At 48.3% G+C, this 26189-nt stretch overlaps 1 protein-coding gene across 1 annotated transcript in view; it reads right to left on the bottom strand.

Annotated features, from left to right (window-relative positions):
• LOC127671098 (ultra-long-chain fatty acid omega-hydroxylase) overlaps positions 1-25587 on the bottom strand; it is a 45086-nt gene extending 19499 nt beyond the window's left edge. The window contains exons 1-4 of the mRNA XM_052165774.1: positions 25482-25587; positions 12498-12600; positions 8847-9069; positions 6392-6536 (exon numbers count right to left, since the gene is read on the bottom strand). Of these exons, the coding sequence (XP_052021734.1) occupies positions 6392-6536; positions 8847-9068 (367 nt within the window). The 5' untranslated portion in view covers position 9069; positions 12498-12600; positions 25482-25587. The remainder of the gene's footprint in view (positions 1-6391; positions 6537-8846; positions 9070-12497; positions 12601-25481) is intronic.
• Positions 25588-26189: the final 602 nt, after the last annotated feature.

Genomic DNA, 26189 nt, shown 5'->3' with positions numbered 1-26189 from the left:
CCCCTGGCAGTCGGGGAGCACGCAAGCGTTCCCCCAAGTTCTGATGCAGAGGTAGGAGATTGAAGTCACCTTGTGATACACAGTGAGGTTCTTTTAGTTGGTAAGGCACTTACCTCGCAAGCACAAGGGCCTAAGTTTGCTCCCCAGAACCCACATTTAAACATTAACAACGAAGCCAACGAGGCTGAGTAAGCAGGTGAGATGACACGTCGGCTAAAGGTGTTCATGGCCAAGCCTGACCCCTAAGTTCCCATCTCAAGTCCCACAAGGTGGAGAGAACCAACCCCTGTGGCTTGTTCTCTGACCTCCTCACATGTGCTGTGACACTAGAGCATCTCTGCTCCCCTCTCCACATCCCAGCCACGCGGAGATAGTCGAATGTCTGGAACTCATAGGCCAGCCAGCTTTGCCTACTTGGCCAATGAGAGATCCTGTCTCAAAAATAAAGTGGACAGAACCTGAGGAATGACAGCTGAGGTTGTCTTCTGGCCTCCACATGTACACATACATGTATACAGCCCCAAAGCATCACACACACACACACACACACACACACACACACACCAAAAACTGGATATTGCTGCCCAAATCACAAGTTAGAGAATCAGGAAGGCCCCATTTTCCTTTTCTAAGTCACATCCACCAAGTTTTAGTTTTCTGGCTGGATCTGGCTACCACAGCAGTTAGGGAAACAATGAGGCAGGTCAGGGTGTCCTACAGCGGGGTGTTGGGGTGAGTTTCCTGCTATTGATGGCGTTGGATAAACGCCGGCATTATACTGCTGCTTATTTTTGTGGAGTGCAAGCTTTGCAGTAAGATCTAGAAGGTAACCCCATGTCACTGTGAGACACCATTCCCCCCCCCCCCCAAGAACTTCAAAGAGGAGGGTGCTATTTGGCACTACGAGGTTCAGAACGTCAGTGGATCCCAGATCTTTGTAGGTGATGCTACAAAGACCGCTAACAGCAGAAAGCCAGAGAAATCAAAGCTGATGTAATGAGATGGGTTTGGTGGTGTGTCCCTGCAAGACCAGGAGGAGGCAGGGAGTTCGGAAGTTCAAGAACACCTTGAGCTACACAGTAAGCTCAAAGCCAGCCTGGGACACCTGAAACTCTGCCAAAAAAAATCTTTCATTCGGTGAATGAATGCATCAAAGGGTGCATGGATGACAGAAAAAATAGGAGTTGGGAAAATGGCTTTGAACATAAGAGCACTTGTCATATAAGCATGAGAACGGAGTGTTGGTTCCAGAAGGCAGGGAGATGCTTCTGCAGCTAAAGGTACTTGTCACGAAGTCTAAAGACCTGAGTCAGATCCTCAGAAACCCCACGGTTAAAGGGGAGAATAGATTCTTGCAAGTTGTTCTCACCTCTGTATATGTGGCATGCCTCATGCCTACTCCAACACACATAGGAAATACATAAATAAATAAAACTTGTAATTACAAAACACCAGGTCAGACATGGCTGCACCCACCTGTGAGCCCAGTGCTGGAGTGAAAACAAAGTACCTAAGGCTCACAGGCCACCAGCCTTGTGAAAAGCATCAAGCCACCAGGTCGGTAAGGACAGGCTCCTTGTACTGCAAGTGTGCAGTCACACACACACATCCTCACAGGCATACTTGTTTTTTAATTTTAAAAGAATAAAGCAAAGAAAGGGAGAGAAGGAGAATGAATATTGGATGGATGGATGGATGGATGGATGGATGGATGGATGGATATTTGAGTAGGTGGATAGATGGATGGATGGATGGATGGATGGATGGATGGATGGACAGATAGTTGAGTAGGTAGATAGATGGATGGATGGATGGATGGACAGATAGTTGAGTAGATAGATGGATGCATGGATAGATGTATGTATGTATGTATGTATGTATGGATGGATGGATGGATGGCTACATCCTCCTTGTATACCACAGAAAGGTTTGAGTGAAGAAACATCCAAGAAGGAAATATGTACACCCAACGTGACTCAGCCACCAATGCACACTCCCCTCCCTGCGTTGGCAAACTGTATGCACAGTCATCCTTCATTGGCACACCCCTTCTGTGCCCAACCCATGCAAAGTGATGTGTGCCAGTGACCTAAGGCTGACTCAGCTCCACTCCCTGCCCTCAGGAGCTCCTGGGTAGGGTGGGAAAGGGAAGGAGGGTCCTCACCAGCCACAAGGCAGACACTGTGCCAGTTGCCATGAGCGCCACAGGGGAAAGGCTACTGGAAAGCAGCAGAGGCACTGAGAGTTAGACAGCAGGACAGTCAACCTCTCTCCTCTCTTAGTGGTGGAATCCAGGCTAAAGTAGTCAGGAAGTCTGACTGATACGCAGAGCTGATTCACTGCTGCCTGGATCATATACCTGCCATCAGCCCTCGTGCACCAGGATAAAGTGCAAGCCTGTTTGCTTTTTGGTCCAGCCTCTGCTTAACTCTCAGCCTCATCTCCCACTTTCCCATGCACACACCTTCCACACCATCCAAGTCAGGCAACCTGCATTCCCATAGTACCTTCTAACGTCTGTACCTCTGGACTGACAAGCCTACCTAACTCCTACACATCCTTCAAAGCCTCACTTTACTGACCCTTTTTCCAGGAAGCTCTTTGCTTTCCTATCCTTTGTCCCCTTCCCAACTCTAACACTGTCCCCTCCATGATGGTCATGCTAGGAAGAACTGCCTCTACCAGGCTGGTAATGCCACATCAAAGGAAAAGTCTTCAGAAAGATTCCTGCAACACGTTGCCCCACTCAGAGGAGCTCATACACGCAAAACCGTCTTAGCACCTTGGCCTGGGGCCGGACTTGAACCCTGCCACTACTTATTATGCAAACCTAGTTATATAGTTCACCACTCTGGTTCTCCTCCATCTCACTTTCTTTTTTTAAATAAATTACATTTACTTGTTTGTGTGTGTGTGTGTGTGTGTGTGTGTGTGTCTGTGCGCGCGCGCGCGCGCGTGCGCACGCACGCGCGTGCATGCGCACGCATCAAGCAAGATATGAAGGTGGAGGCCAACAAAGGACAACTTGCAAGAGTAGTTTCTCTCCTTCCATTGTGGGGATTCTGGGGTCACTCAGGTCACCAGGCTTGGCAGCAAGCACTTTCCCTCCATCCTGGCACAGGGCAGCTGCTCCTTGACTCTGCACATGTGTCAGTGACCAGTGAACCGACAGTTGGCTGATCCGTTACTCTAATTACAATTATCACTTGTTGGTAGCAAACACTTGTGAGAGGAAGGCTCAGGAAGCCTGTCAGTGAGCAATGAACACACAGCCATTGTCTGGAAAGCAGCTAGAGAATTCCTTAGAAAGCAAAATGTAGGGATGGGGAGTGTGGTTCCGTAGGTAAGACACTTGTCCCACAAGGACAAGGGTGAGGACCTGGTTCAGGTCTCCTGGAGCCATTTAAGGCCAGACAGGGCACCACACCCACAGTAAGATGGGAGATAGGGACAGGTAAGATCCCTGGCCAACAGCAACGAACAAGAGACCCTGGACCCAAAAGCGGGTAAGGCTGCTTGCTTCCAAGTCCCACACTCATATACATAAACCTGCTCGCACAAATAAAAAAAATAACAAAACATTTTTAAGTCAAATATAGGACTACGGAGACCAGGTTCAGTAGCAGAGTGTTTGCTTGCCGTGCTCAAGGCCCTGAGTTCCATGTCCAATATCGGGAAGAAAGAGGACCAGCAAGATGGCTCAGTAGCTAAGGGCACCTGCCACACAGGCCAAACAACCTCAGTTTGATCGCTGGGACCTACATGGTAGGAGAACTGATTGGCACAAGTTGTCCTCTGACCTACACACACACACACATACACACATACACACACACTAAGTAAAAATAAATCTTATTATGCATGACAGGAGCTCTGAGAGGATCTATCCAGCAGCTAGACTGAAACAGATGCAGAGATTCACAGCCAAACATTGGACAGAGGTTGGGGGCTCTTATGGGAGAGCTGTGGAAAGGATTGGAAAGCCCTGAAGGAGGAGATAGGAACTCCACAGGAAAATCAACAGAGCCAACTAACCTGGACCCCTGGGAGCTCCTGAGACTGAGCCATCAGCCAAAGGGCATACGTGGGCTGGAATGAGGCCCCCAGCACATATGTAACATATGTGCAGCTCGGTCTCCACGGCTGCCTTGTCTGGCCTCAGTGGAAGAGGACGTGCCTAATCCTGCAAAGACTTGATGCACCAGAGTTGGGGGAAAGATACCCAGGGAATGCTCTACCTTCTCAGAGGAGAGGATGAGAGAGGAGGCAAAGGGACTCTGGGAGAAGGGCAGCCTTTGGGATGTTAATTAATTAATTTTTTAAAAGAAAAAAATAAATGGACAAATAGCAGGCTGGGGGTGGGGCTGGGGGTGGGGCTGGGGGTGCAGCCCTGTGTGACAATGTTCCCAAGAGCATCGTTCACAGCAGCCCTTGAGTGACTAAACAAAGTCTGGTCCATCTAGACAATGGATCATGAAAGGAGCACAAGACCGACCTGAACAACCAGGCGATGAGCCTGGAAGACAGGAGGCTGCCTGAGAGAAACCAGACACCAAAGCGTCTAGAAGCAGTCAAGTCCATCGGGTAGAAAGCAGGTTCTGGGAGCCAGGAGAGACAGCGGGGAAGAACCAGAGGCGAAATTGCCTCACAGCACAAGCTCGCTGTGCGATGATGAAAACACTCTGAAACCAGAAAGAGTGAGTTCTTACGCAACCTTCTGAACACGCCCAATCATCACTGACGCTTCACCTACAAACACTGCACTGCACACTGGGTCAGGTGAAGACAGAAAGAACGCAGCCAGGCGTGGGGGCATCCTGAGCAACAGTGGCAGTGGTGGGTGAGCAGGCCACGGTGAGGGGCAGGAGGGCAGGAAGCTGCTCGGGCCCCTTACTCCACTGCAGGCTGACCCCCGCTCCATTCAGTCCCTCTCAGCTCTCCATCCTGCTCCTCCTGTGGAGGCAGCCAGGGCTACAGACCTGAACGGGAAGGAAAGAGAGGAGAGGAAACCAGCCCTGTCTGCCAAGCGCTCGAGCACAGTTGAGGCTCTCTTTGGAGAATTCAGCCTAGGGAGGAGGAAGAGGAAGAAGAGGAGGAAGAGGAGGGAGAGGAGGAGGAAGGAAAAGGAAAGACAAGAGAAAAGGCAGTAGAAGAGTAAGGTGGTTTTCTCTGAGTGTAAGGATGCTTGCTACTGAGCTTGAGAGCCTCAGCTACACCCTCAGCACTCCCAAGGGGAAGGAGAGAACTGACTTCCTTCATCTTATGGCTATATGAACACACACACACACACACACACACACACACACACACACACAAATGTAATAATAAACATTTTTAATGTACAAGAGGACAGAGCAATCACTGGTGTTAACCAGCCTGAGTTACACAAAGATACCTTGTCTCCAAACACCAAACTGCAGTTCTGACACCCCAGCAGCAAAACGAAACACAGAATCACACCAAACAGTCCCCCCCTTGGCTATGAAGATGATCAGCTCCATGCAAGGTCACACCAAGGATCCGTTTCAAGGGGAATAGACCTGGATAGACTCACCCACCCTGAAGGATTAGGACTGAAAGTGGCACACCTAGAAAACAGACCCCTGGGTGATTATGGAGGACTTCCTGGAAGAAAGAAGAAGAAGAAGAAAGAAAGAAAGAAAGAAAGAAAGAAAGAAAGAAAGAAAGAAAGAAAGAAAGAAAGAAAGAAAGAAAGAAAGAAAGAAAGAAAGAAAGAAAGAAAAGAAGAGGAAGAGGAAGAGGAAGAGGAAGAGGAAGAGGAAGAAGAAGAAGAAGAAGAAGAAGAAGAAGAGGAAGAGGAAGAGGAAGAGGAAGAGGAAGAGGAAGAGGAAGAGGAAGAGGAAGAGGAAGAGGAAGAGGAAGAGGAAGAAGAAGAAGAAGAAGAAGAAGAAGAAGAAGAAGAAGAAGAAGAAGAAGAAGAAGAAGAAGAAGAAGAAGAAGCCGCCCTTGGAGCTGAGTGTTGAAGATGAGTGAGAACGCATACTTGGGATACGTGGGGACAGTAGACAGAAGTACTAGCTTCTGCCTCCATGCCAGAAGGCTGCTCTCTGGGCCAGCGACATGATTGGTCATGGTAGACGGTAGACATGTCACAGTCTTAATGAAGGGACTGTCACGGCCTACAACTGAGCAACACTTACTTACCAAAGCCTTGAATAAATAAGTTACTTAGATGGGACGGCAGCAGGTGCCCAGCCTCACAACATTCCTGAAACTCTTGCACGTCACCCCACTGCTGCCCATGTCCTCACAACCTGCTTCGCCTGCCCTACTTTGGTGAACTTCTTTCCATCCCTCAAATCCTCTGTAATCCTAGGAGGGTTCTGGGAGTCTAAAGTTGACTCATCCCTCTGAGGTCCAGCCTGCCTACCTGAGGCACCCAACACAGGCTTGATGTAATCGGGATGTACAAGCACCAAGAGAGGCAGGAAAGGTCCGACCCAGGCCAGGACGACGTGATGCATGGTATCCAGCACCGTCTTCTCATTTTGAAGGCCCTTCTCATTGGGAAGGTACTGCGACAGATAGAAAGGGGCAATGAGGACATGACAGCTTAGCTTATTCTGTTCCTCCTCCCTTCCTCTCTCCCTCTCACTACTCTCTCTCTCTCTCTCTCTCTCTCTCCCTCTCCCTCTCCCTCTCCCTCTCCCTCTCTCTCTCTCTCTCTCCCTCCCTCCCTCCCTCTCTCCTCCAGAACACTGAAGGTGAAGACATGGTGTCTTGTTGAGCATCTCTGAGGCACTCCCTACTCACAAGAAAGAATAGGACTGGAGGCATGGCTCAGAGATAGAGCACCTCACCAGAATTCCCCAGTGAGAACTTGGGGACATGCCTGAGGGGTAGAATGTGTGAGGCATTGCCTCATATGTGTAAGAACCTGGATTTCAAAGCCAGCATAGCAGAGAGAGAGAGAGAGAGAGAGAGAGAGAGAGAGAGAGAGAGAGAGAGAGAGAGAGAGAGAGAAAGGGAGAGAGAGAGAGCCGCCCAGATCTGACTGGCCGTTAACTGTATGTGTGTGGAATAATTATCTTTACACTTCCTCTAGATCAGTGGTTGTCAACCTTCCTAATGCCACAACAATTTAATATAGTTCTTCATGTCATGGTGACCCCTCCAACCATAAAATTATTTTTGCCGCTATTCCATAACTGTAAGTTTGCTACTGCAAATCATGATGTAAATATCTGTGTTTTCCGGTGGTCTTAGACAATCCCTGTGAAGGGGTCGTTCTATCTTTGAAGGGGTTGCAACTCACACATTGAGAACCACCACTCTAGATGGTAACAGAAGCCATGGTAGCATGAGCTGGAGAGGGTCGTGATTAGAATCCAGAAGATGGCAATTTCAAGGCCAGCCTAGATACAGAGGACGAGCTCTTTCTATATTTCCCAAGAACTAGCTCCTTAGTTCAGATGATCCTTCAGTAACTGGGACCAGAGGTTTGCGTTGCCATGCAAACTGATCTTTATGTCTTGAATGGGTCGTAGCCGTAGCCATAGCCATAGCCCTAAGCTAGGGTGCTTGGTTCTTGCTTAGCTCCCTAACTTTTTAAAGAGACCCTTGGTGTCTCAAACGTGGTTGCTCACAGCCATCATCTCAACATGCCTGAGGCTAAGGCAAGAGGTGGACTTAGACAATCCCTGTGAAGGGGTTGTTTTATCTTTGTGTTTTCCGGTAGCGTGATCTCGAAGCTAGCCTGGGCTACATATGAATTCCAGGCCAGGCTGAGCTGCAGAGTGAGACTGTCTCAAAGGAAAAATTAAAAACCAAAATGGATGAGGCAGGCATGCTGACATATGTCTGTAATCCCAGCACTCAAGAGACTGAGCTAGGAAGGTTATGAGTTTGAGGTTAGCCTGGCCTACATGATATGACTTTGTTTAAAAAAAATGCAAGGAGAGAGTTTGAATCCTTGTATAGCATCAGAGTTTCAATAATGAGAAAACCCACATCTGATCGTGTACACCTTTAGTGCCTTCAATCCCAGCACTTGGGAAGCAGATACACGCAGATCACTGTGAGTTCAAGACCAGCTTGGTGTACATAGAAATTTCTAGGACAGTCAAGGCTACATAGAGAGATCATGTCTCAAAACAAAACAAAAGAATAAGAGTAGATTCACCCCAAGAGGTAAAGTTTAAAAAAAAAAACCACAATCTCCAAGAGCCCCTCCTTGCCCCCACTCTGGGCCTGGACCCCAAATTTTGTGGGCATCAGCACTCCCCTGCTTCAGTGTTAGCTTTAGAACCATAGGAAAACTTATCTTTATTTTTTATTCTTTTTATTTTAGTTTTCAATAATTTATTCTTATTTTATGTGCATTGGAATTTTGCCTACACGTATGACTGTGTGAGCGGCTCAGATCTCGTTGCTACAGACAATTATGAGCCAGACATACGTGGAGTGCATGGGAACTGAACCTGGGTCCTCTGGTCGAGCACTTAACCACTGAGCCATCCGTTTCTCCAGCCTCTCTCCCCACCCTGGTTGGCTGTTGCTGCTGTTCTAGGCATGGATAATTTTCTCTGAAAGCAATTGGTTGTGCCCATAACTGTAGTGCCACTACTGCACCCGAGGGCACATCTTGTCAGATCCAGTAAGACCACTGACGTCATTCGACCTCCAAAGGCCTGCATTCCAGCTTCCGATACTGCGAAAGCTAGTCAGCAGGAGACAGTTAACTTTTAGTCAGCTCTGCCTCCTCCCAGCTGTGTGACCCTGAGCAAATTGCTTGCCCTCTCTGAACTTTGGTCTCCTACTCCATACAGTGAAATCTACTTCTAACCCAGCCTGCCCAGCTCTGCCCCCCACCCCCGTGCACTCACCATGCTCATGTGACCCAGGAGCCAGTGTCGGCCTGGAGGCTCTGGGAAGCAGCTCAGCCTGCGGCAGGTGACTCGGAAGTCACTGAATAATTTGAATGCCTGCAGGAGCAGGCGGAAGATGAAGAAGAGGAGCAGGAGCAGCAGAGCGGACAGGACGTACACTCGGAAGGCCGTCTTCTCCAGCCCCAGCAGGTGCAGCAGGGAGTCGGTGATGGGCAGCATCCTAAGAGACACACAGGCACCAATCAGCGAGGGGAGGAGAAGACCCAGCCTCTGGCTTGCCTGCTTCTCACAAGGGAGCGACTCGGCGTCTCTCCTGGCTGACCTACGACCTTCATTTGTCAGCATATACATCTTTCTTCAAACAAACAAAAACAACAAAAAACACACAAAACAAACCCACTGTGTCCTGGCAGTGGTGGCACGCACCTTTGTTCCCAGCTCTCGGGAGTCAGAGGCAGGTAGATCACTGAGTTCGAGACCAACCTGTTCTACTTAGTTCCAGGACAGCCAAGGCTACACAGAGAAACCCTGTCCCCTCAAAACAAATAAATAAAAATGACTTTTTAAAAAGTGTCATGTTTAATTATGCATTTATGTGGGGTGAAGGTTATGCGTGTGAGTGCGGTGCCTATAGAGGCTCAAAGCCACGTGAAATGAGTGCGGGACCCTCAAACTCAAGTCCTCTAGAAGCGAAGCAATGGTTGTAACCACTGAGCCATCTCCCCAACCCTACTTTTTCACCCTTATTTCCTGTCTACTTATTTATTTGTTTATTCATTTGCATATTTATTTATTTATGTGTTTATATTGCAGCACTGGAGATGTTATACCCAGGAAGCTCTCTAGCCTCCCTCAGTGAGCCCAGCCCCAAGGCACTCTCTTGATCTTCCTATTATTGGGCTTTCCCTGCCTGGACACAGATGGTCAGAGTCCTGGGAGGCAACACACACACACACACACACACACACACACACACACACAGAGTAGCCTTCCCAGGGTTCTTGATAAATCAACTCTCTCTCTCTCTCTCTCTCTCTCTCTCTCTCTCTCTCTCTCTCTCTCTCTGTGTGTGTGTGTGTGTATGTGTGTATGTGTGTGTATGTGTGTATGTGTGTGTATGTGTGTATGTGTGTATGTGTGTGTATGTGTATGTATATATGTGTATTTGTGTGTATGTGTGTATATGTGTGTATGTGTATGTGTGTGTATGTGTGCATGTGTGTATATGTGTGTGTATGTGTGTGTATATGTGTATGTGTGTATATGTGTGTATGTGTATGTGTGTGTATGTGTGTATGTGTGTATGTGTGTGTATATGTGTGTATATATGTGTGTGTATGTGTATATGTGTATGTATGTGTGTGTATGTGTGTATGTGTGTATATGTGTGTGTATGTGTGTATGTGTGTGTGTGTGTTAAGAACTTTCCTGATTGGCTTTCTCCTTTCCCTTTGTTACTCTTTGCTCTCTTCTTTTTCCTTCTTACTTTTTTCAGGTTTTTGGTTTGGTTTGATTTGGTTTTTGGTTTTAGTCTGTATAGCCCTGGCTGTCCTGGAACTCACTCTGTAGACCAGGCTGGCCTCAAACTCAGAAATCCGCCTGCCTTGCCTCCCAAGTGCTGGGATTAAAGGTGTGCGCCACCACTGCCCGAGTCTTTTTTCAGTTTAAAGTGAAGATTCACATAATATACATCATATTTTTAATTTTTGGAAATGTAAATGTTTAATTGTGTGCATGTGTCTGTGTGTCAGTACATGCACTCATGTGCAGGTGCCTTCAGAAACCAAAACAGTGGGTCCTCTGGGGCTGGGATTATGAGCAGTTGTGAGTCCCCTAACACAGGTGCTGGGAACAGAATTCCCCTCCTCTGCAAGAGCAGTGCACACACTAAACCATCATCCTAGCCCCTAAAATGCCATTGTTAAATGAGCAGTTTATATGATAGAATATTATTTGGCCACAAAAAAGGTCAGTTATTATTTTTGGCCAACTAGGTGCAGGAAAACATCATGTTAAGTGAAGTAGTTCACTCAATTTTCATTCATTGGTTCATTGATCGATTGAAACAGTGTCTTGACACATAGCCCAGGTTAGCTTTAACTCTTGATGTGACGTCACACTCAACTTCACCCTTCAAGTCGTGGGGACTGCAGGTTTGTGTAATCATACAGGGCAAGGAAACAAGCGAAATGCAGGAAACATAAAGCGCAGGCCAAGCACGGTAGCCCACGTTTACGTTCCCACTTCTCAGGAAGCTGAGGCAGGAGGATTACACGTGAGGTCAACCTGGGTGGTATAGCTAAACGTTTTCCGATGAGAGGCAGGCAAGAAGAGAACACCAATTCTCTCTCATCCGTGAATACATTCTTTTAAAATTCTTTGAAGTACAACAATGATTATTTAGAGGCTGAGAAGAAAACTGGATCTGAGAGCACACACCAGCCATCCCCGCTCTGAAGACTGAGGTAGGAGGATTAAAAGAATCCAAGGTCTGAGGGGCTGGAGAGACAGTGGTTAAGAACACTTCATGCTTTTCCAGAGGACCCAAGTTTTGTTCCCAGAATACAACCTCTGGCAGCTCACAACCCCTGTAACTCTGGCTCCAGAGGATCTGACACCCTCTTCTGGATTCTTCAGGCATCTGTGTACACGTGCGTGCACACATATATCCTCACACGCACACATGCGCAGACACATAAAAGTGAAAGAAAAAAATCACATTCGAGGTTTGTTCAGATCACACACTAAGTTCCAGGCCAGACCAAAAACGACTGTCTCAAATACACACACACACACACACACTTCTGGAAGCCAAGTGTGGTAGTGTATGCCTGAAATCTCTTCACTCAAGAGACTCAGACTGAGGCCAGCCTGGGCTTCAGAGTATGTGCTGAGCCAGAACTCCCGCAGAATAGATCCCATCACAAGAATAATAATAATTAATAAAAATTATGAAATGAATAAGGAAGAACATTTTTCACTGGCATTAGCACTGGGACAATGTTGTGCAGCCACTGCCTCTATTGTAACCCTTTTATCAGAATAATACTTGGTGTCCATTGGCAGTCACTTCCGTACAAATTTTGGCATCTACTGATCTCCCCTCCTTCTTTTCTCTTGTCCCTTTAAAACAACTTTTTTGAGACAGACATGGTCTCAGGTAGCACAGGTTAGCCTCAGACTCTTATAACACAGGCTAGCCTCAGACTCTTATAACACAGGCTAGCCTCAGACTCTGGTAGCACAGGCTAGCTTCAGACTCTGGTAGCACAGGCTAGCCTCAGACTCTGGTAGCTCAGGCTGGATCTTATCCTCTTCCTGAGCAGTACCTCCCAAGTGCTGGGATGGCATAGTGAGCCGTCCCACCCGTTCACTCGGTGCCTGGGCTCCCTGGTGTTTCTATGGGTTTTTTCTCTTTCATATAAATGACACTGTCTCGCCTGGCTCATTCCCTCTGCCTGTCCCAAGTGCAGCCATCCTGGCCAGGATTGTCGCTATGATCTTTGTACTGCTGAGTGGGAGGATCCCATCATCTGGACAAGCCACGCTTGGGTCCATCAGTTGATGGATATTTGCTCTGCTTCCATCTCTGGGGATGGGGAAATGTGCTACTCTAAAGCATGTGTGTGTGTGTGTTTCTTCAGGTACCTGCTTTAAATTCTCTTGACTTTCGTCTTTCTTTACTGGTATTTGCTGAAACAGCTTCTCAGAGAAGTTGCTGGGACTCAGATCCTTGGCTTTGGGCCAGCTCCTGAAGGGAATAAACCAGTGACGGGAGTTGAGGAGTGATCAGGGATACACAGTCTGCAGGCTGCACCACACACACCACAGGGCTGGGAAGCCCTCCTCTCCGGGAATCCCACACAGACCAGGAAGTCGAATCTCAGCTCAGTTCCTCCAATCCGAGGAAGAATTGAGTACCAGGGCAGGGTGTGTATCTGCTGCAGAGTGCCCGCCTGGAGTACCCAGGTGAGGGGCTAAGACCTGACTCAGGGCCAGAACCCTGGACCAGCATGCCCAAAGCCCTCAAATTCCTAGCACTGTAAAAGTAAAGTAGAAGAAAATAAAAGTTTTGGTGAAGAAGTGGAGAAACTGGAACCTGTGTGCACCAAGGAGGAGAAGGAAAACAGTTCAACCACTTCAGAAAGTGCTCCAATTGTTCCTCTGAGAGCTAAACAGAAGGTACTGGGGGTGGGGGTGCCTGCTCTTTTCAGCTCTCAGAGGACTGAGGCAGGAGGAGTAGGAGTAATTCAGGTCCATCCTCAGGTCCACTGTGTCTAATTCTAGCCTGAGCTACACAAGACCTTATCTTTTTATTAAACATGTGCACACATGCATGCATGTGCACACACACTCACACACACACAAGAGCCTAATATAGCCCAAGAATCACATGATCTAGCAATTCCGCCTCAGGTTGTATATCCGGATGAAAGATCGCCAACGGTTATTTGTACAGTCTGTCCACAGCAGCCATCTTCACAACAGCCAAAAAGCACAAACCACCCTACCATCCCCAGGTCGGGCAGGTGGATAAGTAAGAGGTGGCAGGTACGTACTATAGAAGATTTATTATTCAGCAAAGACCAGGAAGGAGAAGTCAGGCACATGCTGTGATACAGGTGAATCCAGAGGACATTGCACTCAGTGAAGTAAACCAGTCCATCATGAAAAGATCACTATTAGCCAGACATGGTAGCTCGTGAATGTAATCCCAGCATTCAGGAGGCTGAGACAGGGGGACTGTGCATTCAAGGTCACCCTGGGCTATATCGTAAGACTCTGTCTTGTACACCGAACAAGACACAGATAAATGGAAAATCAACGCAATGGTGCTGTTCTATTTGAGTCATTTGAGGTCTGGAGGTAGGAAGCAGAGTGGACGATTCAAAGGGCGAGGGAGAGCCTCGTGCTCTGAGTGTGTAACAGGGGCAGTTTTCACCGCGTGGAGATGAGTGGCTATACCACACGGTGAATGTGTTCTGTGCTGCTGAGCTAGACCCCACAACAGCCCTGTAAGGAAAACTTCCATGGACTCTATCCTATTACAATGGAAATCTATTTATTGGGTGTTGCAGATCTGTGGGTGGATGGAAATGCTTGCTTTGAAAGTCAGGGGCCTTTGAGTTTAATCCCCAGATCTCACTGTGGGAGAAGAAAACCAGCCGCACTGGGTAATCCTCTGACATTTCACACAGGAACTATGGATGAATGCACACACACACACACACACACACACATCTCTAGGGTTGGGGATCAGATGCAAGTGTGGAGCCAGAAACAGGAAGATTCTGGGAGCCCCAAAATGACAAACTCAAGTTCAGTGAGAGACCCCAACCCAAGGAGAGAAAGTAAAAATAAGGAACACCTGAAGTCCTCCATTCTCCTCCACATGCATTCACCAGCACCCAGGCACACACACAGACACACAGACATGCATACACATACATTTACACACAGACACACAGACACACACAGACACACACATGCACACACACAGACATGCACACACATACATTTTCACACAGACACACACACAGACATACACATATACACACACACATGCACAGACACATGCATGCACACACACACACACACACACTTACACAAGTACAGGCCGGGAGGAGCAGGTGCATTCCCGTTAGAAGACTCTGAGGAAGGGCAGAAGCAAGTAAGCATCATCCCAAACTGAAACACAGCAGCTCTGTGGGTCAAGTCCCAGGCAGATGCTCAAAAGTAGTCATGACACCTGGGCATTGTGGCTCAGGCCTGTAATGCCAGCCCTCAGGAGGCTGAGACAGGAGAGTCACTCTGAGACCAAGGCCATTCTGAGTCTGGGTTACACAGTGAGACCCCGTATCAGAAAAAAACCCAAACCCAAACAAACAAACAAACAAACAAAAACCAGTCAGGTGAAGTGACACGTCTTTATTCCCAGCATTCAGGAGACAGAGGCAAGTGAATCTCTGTGAGTTTGATGGAGGACAGTCTGGTCTACAAAATGAGTCCAGGACAGCCAGGCCGCACAGAGACACCCTGTCTTGAAAAACCATAGATAGATAGATAGATAGATAGATAGATAGATAGATAGATAGATAGATAGATAGATAGATAGACAGATAGGCTGGTAGACAGACAGACAGACAGGCAGGCAGACAGACGAAAGTGTTGAGGGTGTATCTCAGTTGGTAGAACACTTGCCTAGGGTGTCCAGGCCCTGTGTTTCATCCCCAGAACTACATCACAGGGGAGGGGGGAGGGATGCATGTCTGTGATCAGCACTTAGGAGGGAGAGGCAGGAGGAGCAGTTTTCCAAGGCCATCCTCAGCTACATATATGCTAAAGCAATGGGTCTCAACCTTCCTAATACTGTAACCCTTTAATACAGTCTCTCATATGTATATGCACACATGCACACAATTTTTTTTTTAATTTGGTTTTTTTGAGACAGGATTTCTCTGTATAGCCCTGGCTGTCCTGGAACTCACTCTGTAGACCAGGCTGGCCTCAAACTCAGAAATCCGACTGCCTCTGCCTCCCAGAGTGCTGGGATTACAGGCGTGTACCACCACCGCCCGGCTTCACAATTTTTTAAGTAATAAAAATAATTCTTTAAAAGGGGCCTGAAGAGGTGTCTCAGAGGCTTTGCAGAGCACTGATTGTTCTTGAAGAAGACCTGGGTTTGATACTCAGCAACCTGTGGTGATTCCCAACTATCCACAACTCCAGTTCCAGGGGAGCCAATGCCCTCTTCTGACCTCTGTGGATGCCCTGCATATATGTGATGCATAGGCAAATATGCAGGTAAAACACTTACATGCTCTATAGAGTGAGTTCCAGGACGGCCAGAACACTGTATCAAAAAAAAGAAAAAGAAAAGAGAAGAGAAAAAGGAGGATGGAGAGGGAGGAGGAGAAGGAGGAAGAGGAGAAGAGAAGGAGGAGGAGGAGAAGGAAGAGGAAGAGCAAGAAGAAGAAGAAGGAGGAGAAGAAAGAGGAGGAAGAGAAGGAGGAGGAGGTAGCATTTCACCACACAGCTCTCAAGGGAACACACCCTAAGGAGTATCCATAACTCTTTATTTGTTTAACAATTTAACAGTAGCTGATGAGAAAGTCTCTCTGACAAGGCCAGGGAAGTCAGCCAGTGATTGATCCCATCCATTGAGATCCTTTCCAAAGTACCTTCGCCTGCCACACCCTCACTAAGTGCTCCTCGTGCTTTTTCTTCAAAACACTGGGTGGCGGATACCTTCAGAGGCCCGGTAATGTGTGTGACTCAGGGCTAGGCGTTGGAACTAAAGTGGTGAACATGACAGATGTGGCCCTGCTCTTGAGGGAGGAGGCCTTACGCAACTAAGGGACAAGGTATCTAACGAGAGAGCAGAGGGGAGTGGCGTTTAGGAACATTCTTTTAGTAAAATTTACATGTATTTATTTGTGGGTCACAGTATCATGCTGAGGTCAGAGGAAAATGTGCAGGAACTGGTCCTCTCCTTGCACCATATTCAGTCAGGGGATCAAACTCGGGCTGTCAAGCTTTTGCTAAGTAGCTGCCCCTGTCGATTTGTGGTACTTTCTAATCTCTGGAATCTGTGTTAGGAACCTTCCTTCCTTCTTTCTTTCCTCCACTCTTCCCTTTTCCTGTCTTTGTTTAACTTTAAAATTACATCTATTTATTCAGATATTTATCAAGGAGACAAGTACACCACTGTGTGTGTGTGTGCGTGCGTGCGTGTGTGTGTGTGTGTGTGTGTGTGTGTGTGTGTGTGTGTGTATGTGTATGTGTGTGTATGTGTGTATGTGTGTATGTGTGTATGTGTATGTGTGTATGTGTGTATGTGTGTGTATGCGTGTATGTGTGTATGTGTATGTGTGTATGTGTGTGTGTATGTGTGTGTGCATGTGTGTGTATGTGTGTATGTGTGTATGTGTATGTGTGTATGTGTATGTGTGTGTATGTATGTGTGTGTATGTGTGTGTGTTATGTGTGTGTATATGTGTGTGTGTGTGTGTGGTGTGTGTGCCTGTGAGAGAGAGGGAGAGAGAGAGAGAGAGATGCATGACGGGCCTCTTTCTCTCTTGTCTCCATCTTGCTCTCATTGCACTCCCGTCTCTCACTGAACCTACAGCTCACTGCTTTATGAGCTAGCTGGCCAGCAAGTCCCACAGCTCCTCCTGTCCCTGCTGCCCCAGGGGGGAAGACTCACACTTTTGTGCCCAGTGTTTACATGGACCCTGTACTGGCTGGTTTTGTGTGTCCACTTGTCACAGGCTGGAGTTATCACAGAGAAAGGAGCTTCAGTTGGGGAAGTGCCTCCATGAGATCCAACTGTGGGACATTTTCTCAATTAGTGATCAAGGGGGGAGGGCCCCTTGTGGGCGGTACCATCTCCGGGCTGGTGCTCTTAGGTTCTATAAGAGAGCAGGCTGAGCAAGCCAGGGGAAGCAAGCCAGTAAGAAACATCCCTCCATGGCCTCTGCATCAGCTCCTGCTTCCTGACCTGCTTGAGTTCCAGTCGTGACCTCCTTTGGTGATGAACAGCAATGTGGAAGTGTAAGCTGAATAAACCCTTTCCTCCCCAACTTGCCTCTTGGTATTAATGTTTGTGCAGGAATAGAAACCCTGGCTAAGACAGGTGCTGAGAGCCGGACTCAGATCTGCATGTTCACCAGCTAAATCATCTCTCCAGCCTCACCATTCTTGTCTTTCTAAGTGCTTGCCAGTCCCACGCTCTAACACACTCCGTATCTCAGCCTGGCTCCGGAGCCCGTTAGGAGTTCCCACTTCCAACATTCTCTTTCCCACCACGGGTCCTCTCCCCCAGTTATAGGGTTTGGGGTTCTTCACTGTATCCCCCCACCCCCCACCCCCGCTTCTTGTGCACACTTCTGGGGGACCTTCAATTCCAGGTCCTATCAGCAATGTCCTATCAGAGCTGTTTTCTGTTTCAGTTCCCAACCATGTTTTCCCGTCATGTGTTTAGAATACTCCCAAATACTCAGATTTGCCCCATCCCCTTCCTGCATTAAAACTAAACATGTTTTTATTAAAATAAATAAATAAATTCTCCAGGCTGAAGAGATGGCCCTATGTGGAAAGCTGTCTCGGAAGTTAAAAAACACGTGCTGCTCTTGCAGAGGACCTGAGTCCGGTTCCCAGCGCCCACAACAGCTGGTGTGCAACCACATCTGACTCCAGGGTTTCCCCAAGCCTCCGGCTTCTATGAGAGGTACATGAAATTATGAGTGCAAGCATACAGGCGTGCACATGCGTGTGTGTCTTAAAAATTAATTTTTAAGCCAGGCGGTGGTGGCGCACGGCTGTAATCCCAGCACTCTGGGAGGCAGAGGCAGGCAGATTTCTGAGTTCGAGGCCAGCCTGGTCTACAGAATAAGTTCCAGGACAGCCAGGGCTACACAGAGAAACCCTGTCTCAAAAAAAAAAAAATATCCAAAAAAACAAAAAAATTAATTTTTAAAAACACTAGGAAAACTTAATGTAGAGCAATACCGTTTCCATATTAAATGCCACTACAACAGAATGGTTTTATATAGTTTTAAACCGAAGAAGAGGAAGAGGAATTTTTTAGGTTGCACAACCCCTCCCCAACAATCAATTCCTTTTTATCTCTTTCTCTGAGTGGGTCAACTCAACAAACATATTCAGTGACATCTTTGTTGGGTTCCTGTCGCACCAGTGGTCATCAGGATTGTCTTAAAGCCCAAGTTTCTCAATCACTGCCTCAAAAGAATGCCATGTGCTCACAGACACTCCTACAATGCAGAACCATTCTTCCTCAGGTCCACCTTCCCACCGCACCTCTGCCCAACCCGGTGACAGCCTCCCACTGATCTGCCCTTGCTTCCCCAGCCTTCCATGGGACATAAACCAAAAGCATCTTCTGGAAATAAAATCAGGAGACAGCAAGACGGCTCAGCGGGCCAAGTTGCTTACTGCTAGACCTGACCCACAAGGCGAAAGGAAACCATCAACTGCAAAGTCTCCTGTGACCTTGATGCATGATCCGTCATACTCACGCACATGTGCACGCACGCATGCGCATACCAGGAAAAATGTATTTTTTTAAGCGTATAAGATTTAAGTCAGATCATTAAACTCCCCTGCTCGAAATCTTCCCGTGAGTGGCATTCAGACACCTTGCCTGGACCGTGACACCCCATATGACCTGGCCTCTGTTTTTCCCAGTAATGCTGTCTCCCACCCTGTCCTCCTCATTCATGGTATCCAACACGGCCTGCTCCAGCCGCGGGCCAGGCCGGTTCTCACTCTAAGCTTTTGTATGAGCTCCACTCACAAGCCTTTCCCCTGTTCTGCCCACACCAACTCCTCACTGCCAAGCCCAGCCCCGTCAACAGCTTATTTCCTTTCGCCCAATCGGCCTCCGCCCTCCATCACTCTCAGAAGAGTGAGTAGCAGCCCTAGGCAGTAGCTTTCAAAGTCATCCATTGCTTCTGGCTAGGAGCCTTTGGAGGAAACCACATGACATCTCAGTACAGTCACAGCAAAAGCCATATCAAAAGCTAAGGTCTTGGCATTGAAGAGGAGCTTGCCATGCAGCGAAGGGATCTTGGCTTGAGGACTCCTGACTTTGATTCTGTGGGCTGGGTGCACAAGGGGTGCGACACAAGGATAGGAAGGGTTCTGTGCCCACCTCGTCTCATCCCAGGTCAAGGGTGGGCTCCAGCCTACCTGAGGTCACACTCAGTTCTGCCCCTGGGAGAAGAAGGTGCTATAGCCTCCAACTGAGACTCTCTGGGGTGAGGTGGTTCCTCATCTAAGAATGGGAATAATTGGAAAAGGTCTATTGGATGTCCAAGAAAGGCCTTGGTAAACAACACATGGCGGGGGGGGGGGGGGGTAGCAGATAGACGTGTTTGCTGGCAACCTGAGTTCAGCATCCCAACTCTTCACAGTAAAAGGAGAGAAGCGACTTCTGCAGGTTGTTCTTTGGACCTCACGTAGACTCCCTGGCTGAGTGTCGCCCCACCAATACAATAAATGTGGGATTTATTTTGTTGCGTTTATAAAAAGGGTAACCCTGGTAGTTTGAATATGCTTGGCCCGTGGAAAGTAGCACTCTTAGGAGGTGTGGCCATGTTGGAATAGGTGTGACCCTGTTGGAGAAAGTGGATCACTGCAGGGGTGAGCTTTGAGGTCCTATGCTAAGCTCCACCCAGTGCAGGAGAGTCCCTCCTCTTAGCTGCCTGCAGAAGAGTATCTCCTCCTGGCTGCCTTTGGATCAAGATGTAGAAGTCTCTACTCCTCCAGCACCATGTCTGCCTGGATGCTGCCATGCCTTCCACCATGATGATAATGGACTGAATCTCTGAAACTGTAAGTCAGCCCCAATGAAATGTTTGGCTTTATAAGAGTTGCCTTGGTCACGGAGTCTCTTCACAGCAATGAAACCCTAACTAAGACAATCACACTCTATAGCACTCGCTGGCCTGGATCTTACTGTGTAGACAAGGCTGGACTTGAATTCAATGACACACACACACACACCTGCCTCTGCTTCCCAAGTGCAGGGATTAAAGGCAAGGATTACCATGCTAAAATAAAGTTTAAGTTCACTGGAGTGAACTCCAAAAATGATGGAGTGCATCTGTAGTTCTAGAACAAGCATGAGTTCCTGGGTTTTAGGTCACAGCCATTTAAGTTCCTTCAAAACTGGTGGCACTCGCCATCTCTTCGGGGCTCCAAAAGGAGACCGAATACCTGTCAACAGTTATTCGCCACTCTCCCTCCCCTGGCCCAACGCCCACTCATCTGCTTTCCATCTCTGTGGATTTTTGTCTTCTGCACATGTCTCTTTTCCAGGGTCATAGATGATGTGTGTGGCCTCTGTGCCTGCTGTCTTTCACTTAGAGTTAGGTTTTCATATTCTAGCATTATAACAGCTGCATTCGTTTTCATGTCTAACTAGCATGCTATTGTGTAAATATATCTTGTTCATCTTTTCATCTGTGGTGAGCCTTTGGAGCTTTCTTCTTTTTGACAGTTGTGAATCGTACTGGTATAAAGATTCTTTAAATAGTTGTTTTCCAGTTTTTTGGGGGTATGCAGCTGAAAATGGAATTACTTGGTCATGTGATAATGACAGCATATACCAGGGCATGACAGTGTATGTAAGGGCATGACAGTGTGTGCCAGGGCATGACAGTGTGTGCCAGGGCATGACAGTGCATGCAAGAACATGACAGCATATGCCAGGGCATGACAGTGCATGCAAGAACATGACAGCATATGCCAGGGCATGACAGTGCATGCAAGAACATGACAGCATGTGCCAGAGCATGACAGTGTGTGCCAGGGCATGACAGTGTGTACCAGGGCATGATAGCATGTGCCAGGACATGACAGCGTATGCTAGGGTATGATTGTGTGTGCAAGAACTTGATAGTGTGTGAAAGAACATGATAGTGTGTGAGAGAACATGGCAGTGTGTGCCAGGGCTTGACAGTGTGTGCAAGATTGTGACAGTATGTGCAAGAACACGACAGTGTGTGCAAGGCATCGGATTCTGTCCTTAACATCAAAAAAGTTAATTTTATGGTGAGTAGCTAAACCTCAATAAAAAATAGATATATGGTTCCCGAAAGATGGTTCAGTGAGTAAAAGTGTTTGCCACGGAAGCCTGATGACCTCAGTTCAACGCCATGAACCCAGATTAAAAACTCATGCTGCTCTTCCAGAGGACCTGAGTTCAGTTCCCAGCACCCACAGCGGGTGCCTCCCAAGTGCCTCTGACTCCAGGGGAACTGACACTCTTTCCTGGCCTCCACAGGTACCTGCACTCATATGCACAACCACAAATACATGTGCTTGCACAAATCATTACAAATATAAAAGAATAACAACACAATAGCCAGGCGAGAGTTTAAGACCAGCATGAACTATACATTAAGACTGTTTTGTTTTGTTTTGTTTTGTTTTGTTTTGTTTTTAAGGCAATATTGACTCATCAAGAAGACTCAGGCTCAGTGTGAAGAGGTGCTTAACAATACACACACACACACACACACAGACATACACTATAAATAAATGCACTAACATTTAAAAATGTGGGACTGGGTGTAGCGGTACACACTTTTAATCCCAGCCACTCAGAAGGCAGAGACAGGTAGATCTTTGTGAGTTCAAGGCTAGCCTGGTCTACAAAGTGAGTGCTAAAACAGCCAAAACTACATAGTGAGACCCTGTATGAGAGAGAGAGAGAGAGAGAGAGAGAGAGAGAGAGAGAGAGAGAGAGAGAGGACAATATAGCAACAACTGGGTTTATCTCTTGGAATGGTTTTGGACTGAAATAGTGTCTTGCTGGGTGGTGCTGCACATCATTAATCCCAACACTCAGGAGGCAGAGGCAGGCAAATCACTGGGAGTTCAAGGACAGCCTGGTCTACACAGCAAGTTCCAGGACTGCCAAGGCTACACAAAAAGATACTCCGTCTCTGAGGTGGGGAGGATGGAGGGAGTGAGGGATGGAGAGGGAGAGAGGAGAAGAGAAGAGAAGAGAAGAGAAGAGAAGAGAAGAGAAGAGAGGAGAAGAGAGGAGAGGAGAGGGGAAGGGAGAGGGGAGGGGAGGGGAGGGGAGGGGAGGGGAGGGGAGGGGAGGGGAGGGGAGAGGAGAGGGGAGGGGAGGGGAGGGGAGGGGAGGGGAGAGGAGAGGAGAGGAGAGGAGAGGAGAGGAGAGGAGAGGAGAGGAGAGAAGAGAAGAGAAGAGAAGAGAAGAGAAGAGAAGAGAAGAGAAGAGAAGAGAAGAGAAGAGAAGAGAAGAGAAGAGAAAAGAGTGTTTTATAGCCTAGGCTAAGCCAAACTTACTCAATAGCCCAGGCTGGCCTGGAACTCAGATCCTTCTACCTCGGCCTCTAAAGTGCTGGGATAACAGGCATGAACTCGTTCCTACAGCTTGTCAGTATTTTTGCAGAGGCAAAGGGAAGGAGACTGAGAGTGTACCTCAGCTGGTAGAGAGCTTGCCTAGCATGCACAAAGCTCTGGGTTTGATCTCCAGCATCACAGAAAACCAGATGTGACCACGCATGCCTGCCATCCCAGCACCTGGGAGGTAGAGGCAGCTGAGTCAGAAGTTCAAGGCCATCCTCAGCCTCAGTTTGAAGCCAGCCTGGGCTACAAGAGACACTCTCTTATCAAAATAAAAGTTGGAACGAATTTCAAGCCAGCACCCTAGGAAGGCTGTGGGAGGCTGGCAGGGTCATTTGTCCCATGAACCAGACCCTCACGCCATCCCGTCTGCCCTGGGAGTGCCTCAGCACTCCGCCCCTTCTGCTTGGATCTGCCTTATCTGGCATCGGTGGTACCAACGACAAAACTTGCAGCCTGGCCCAGCCCAGCCCACACCCAGGGAGCCTGGTTTGACAGGTCAGACTGGCAAACTGCCAGCCAGGGACTTGTTATACAAGGTGTGTGGGCTCACAAGAAAAAGAACTCAGGACATGGATCCCGGCCAGTGCCTGGTACTGCGTACATGCCTTTTCTTGAGTGTCAAGCGTTGGTTAGGGCTTGACGTAGGAACATCCCAAAGTTGACACATCACCCCACAAAACAGCTCCCTTCTCCCAGCCAATAGTCAAGGCAATCTGTTTCCTGACCCGGCCTACTCTTTACTCTCAGCATGAACTATCTACCTGCCCCTAGACTCCAGGTCTGGATTGAAAACGGCTGTTTAGGTCTATCTCTCCACACTGAAGACCCCCAAATTTCTGGAAATCTGAGGGAACGCTCAGGGTCAATTATAACAAATGAGGATAGAGCCAAACTGTAAAATCAAGTAGGGAAGAGCCCTCACAGAAGCTCGAAACATGAATAACTCTGTCCCAAAATAAGTACTGCCTTTAAAAACAGTTTTAAGGTAGTGGCGACTTGGAATATAATGACCTCTGCACACCATTGCAAGCATGGGCCAATCCCAAGCCACAGAAGGGATTCCATGGTGCCCCCTCCCTGGTAGCTGTGGCACTTGAGACAAGTGTCCACACCTCTCTGAGCCCCAGTTGCTTCAGACAGGAACCATATTTCTCCACCTCACAGAGCTATGATGACATATAGAATATATATGAGCCATCAAGATAGCTCAGTGGGCTCCGTGCCTGCCACCACGCCTCACAACCACGCCTCACAACCTGGGTTCAGTCCCTGAAACCCACATGTTTGAAGGAGAGAACACACTGCTGAAAGCTGCTCTCTAACTTTCACACTTGTGTGTGTGTGTGTGTGTGTGTGTGTGTGTGTGAGCGCACGCATGCGCACACGTGCATATACACAAATAAAAAGCAACCATAAACAAAGAACATACTGAAAGCGCTCACTCACTCTCTCCGGTAGCATAGCACTCGATACTGTCAACATGTTCATCCTTGCCACCTAGACATCTGGGCTTTACAGAACAAAGCCCAAGGCTCGTCGAGTAGGAGAGATGAGGTCTCATTCTCTGAATGTCTCCCAGGTGTGATCCAAGCCCCTCTGTGGTTACTGACTCTCCTCACCGCCAAGACATGAGCCCAGAGCTAATGTTACCTTTCGGAAACCCAAGCTGGGCTCTACAGAGATGTGGGAGGCATCAGAAAGAGGCCCAGGATTTTGAGGTCAGACAGGGTTTGTTTGTTCCAATCCCAGCTTGCCCACTGAATGTCCCTTCCTCCAGCCCTCATCGCCCCCCCCCCACAATCAAATCAGTGTCTGGGCGGGGATCTCAGGGGGGTTTCATCTCCAAGACATTTAGATGTTACAAGCTCTTGCTGGAGTCAGCTTTAAGACAGAGAAATTGGGAGGTGGGAGGGGAGGGAACACGTGGGAAAGAGGGCTTAACTGTAGGGTCAGGGGTGCACAATGAACTGTGGAGGTATATTGACCAATAAAGGGACTCTTGCCTATGCAGAGCCAAAGGCAGCCTCTTCCTCCTTATCTCTCACTTCAAGCCAGACACACACACACACACACTCAGGTAGTGAGCCACAACTCTTCTCAAGGACCAAGCTGGCCAGGTTCTAAACCTGTCTGGGCCAGACTCCTGAAACACCAGGCAGCACTCACAGGACAAATCTTTGACTAACTTCCAGGTCTCACTGACAAAGGTAGAGTGACTAGAGCACTATTTTATTTGCAAAGAAGGGAACTTGGAGATGTTGACACTTCTGTGGATGGACACAGCATTCCTGATGGAGCTGGACCACAACCAAAAGGCCAATTGGCAAGATGGACAGCTTCAAGTATGCTTAAAAACAAAACAAAACTTGTGCCCCAGAACTACACGCCCAGCCCAGGCTTTCTCTTTCAGACAATATGTCAGCTACTCAGGCAGACCCTATAAGGAGGTGTCCCAGAACTGAAATCTCTGGTCCAACAAGCTTCCCCTCTCTTTCCACCACCAGCACTCAAAAAGAAGCGACTCCCAGGGCACTACGCGCGCTCAGAAAATAAAAATGAGCATAACCCCAGCAACCTTTAGTGATACACTGACATCTCACTCCTGGTCATTCAACCTCACCGCTGGTCGGTCGTGGGGTCCTGAAATTGGTTGTGCCCACGGATGTTCGCCCCGCCCCGCCCAGCCCGGCCCTGCTCAAGCCACAGTCGCTGGACCCACGCACTCACCCGGGTCTCAGCCTGCCTGCCGCTCTTGATCCAGATCCTCCGCTTTGACAGTGCGGTCTGACAGCTTCAACACTTTAAACCTGCCCGGCTGAGCCCCAGCCCTTTACAAGCTTCAGGCTGAGCCCTAAGCCCCGCCTTACAACCCCGAGGCCACGCCCATACTGGCGACGCCCCTGCCCGGTTGCTTGAAAGCCTGGCCCCCAAGATCTAGACCTGAGACAAGGAGGCTGAGACAGAGAAAGGGAGAGCTTAACAGACAGAGATGGAGACGTGAAAATGCAGACAGCTAAGAGCCCGAACCTTCAGACAACCCGGTCTTGACTCCTATCAGAGCCTCATTTCCACTCTGGGTCACCCATCTCCTATACAGGCCCTCAGAGCCCCAAGGCAGAACTGGCTCCCACGCTTGCACAGGAGTTCCTACACCATCACCTCCAAGACTCTCACTGTTCCACAGGAGTATTCTTTGGGGGCTCTCAAGAGTTCTCGGACTCCATCAGCCCCCGGGGAGGGGGAAGGGAATAAACAGGGCTACCTGTTTTTCCTGAAGCCTGCCCTATCTGTCCTGCTGGGTCAGATTCTACATCTGTTCCTCCAGTCCAAACAATCCCCACAATCCATTGTCCCAGGACTTGGAAGCACAAACTTCAGCCCAGCCTGAAGAGATAGATAGATAGATAATGGATGGATAGATAGATAGATAATGGA

This window comes from Apodemus sylvaticus, chromosome 20, assembly GCF_947179515.1.
Source record: "Apodemus sylvaticus chromosome 20, mApoSyl1.1, whole genome shotgun sequence".
Classification (NCBI taxonomy): Eukaryota; Metazoa; Chordata; class Mammalia; order Rodentia; family Muridae; genus Apodemus; species Apodemus sylvaticus.
Note: the sequence above shows the minus strand (reverse complement) of the source record. Positions and strands in the feature narration are given on the sequence as shown.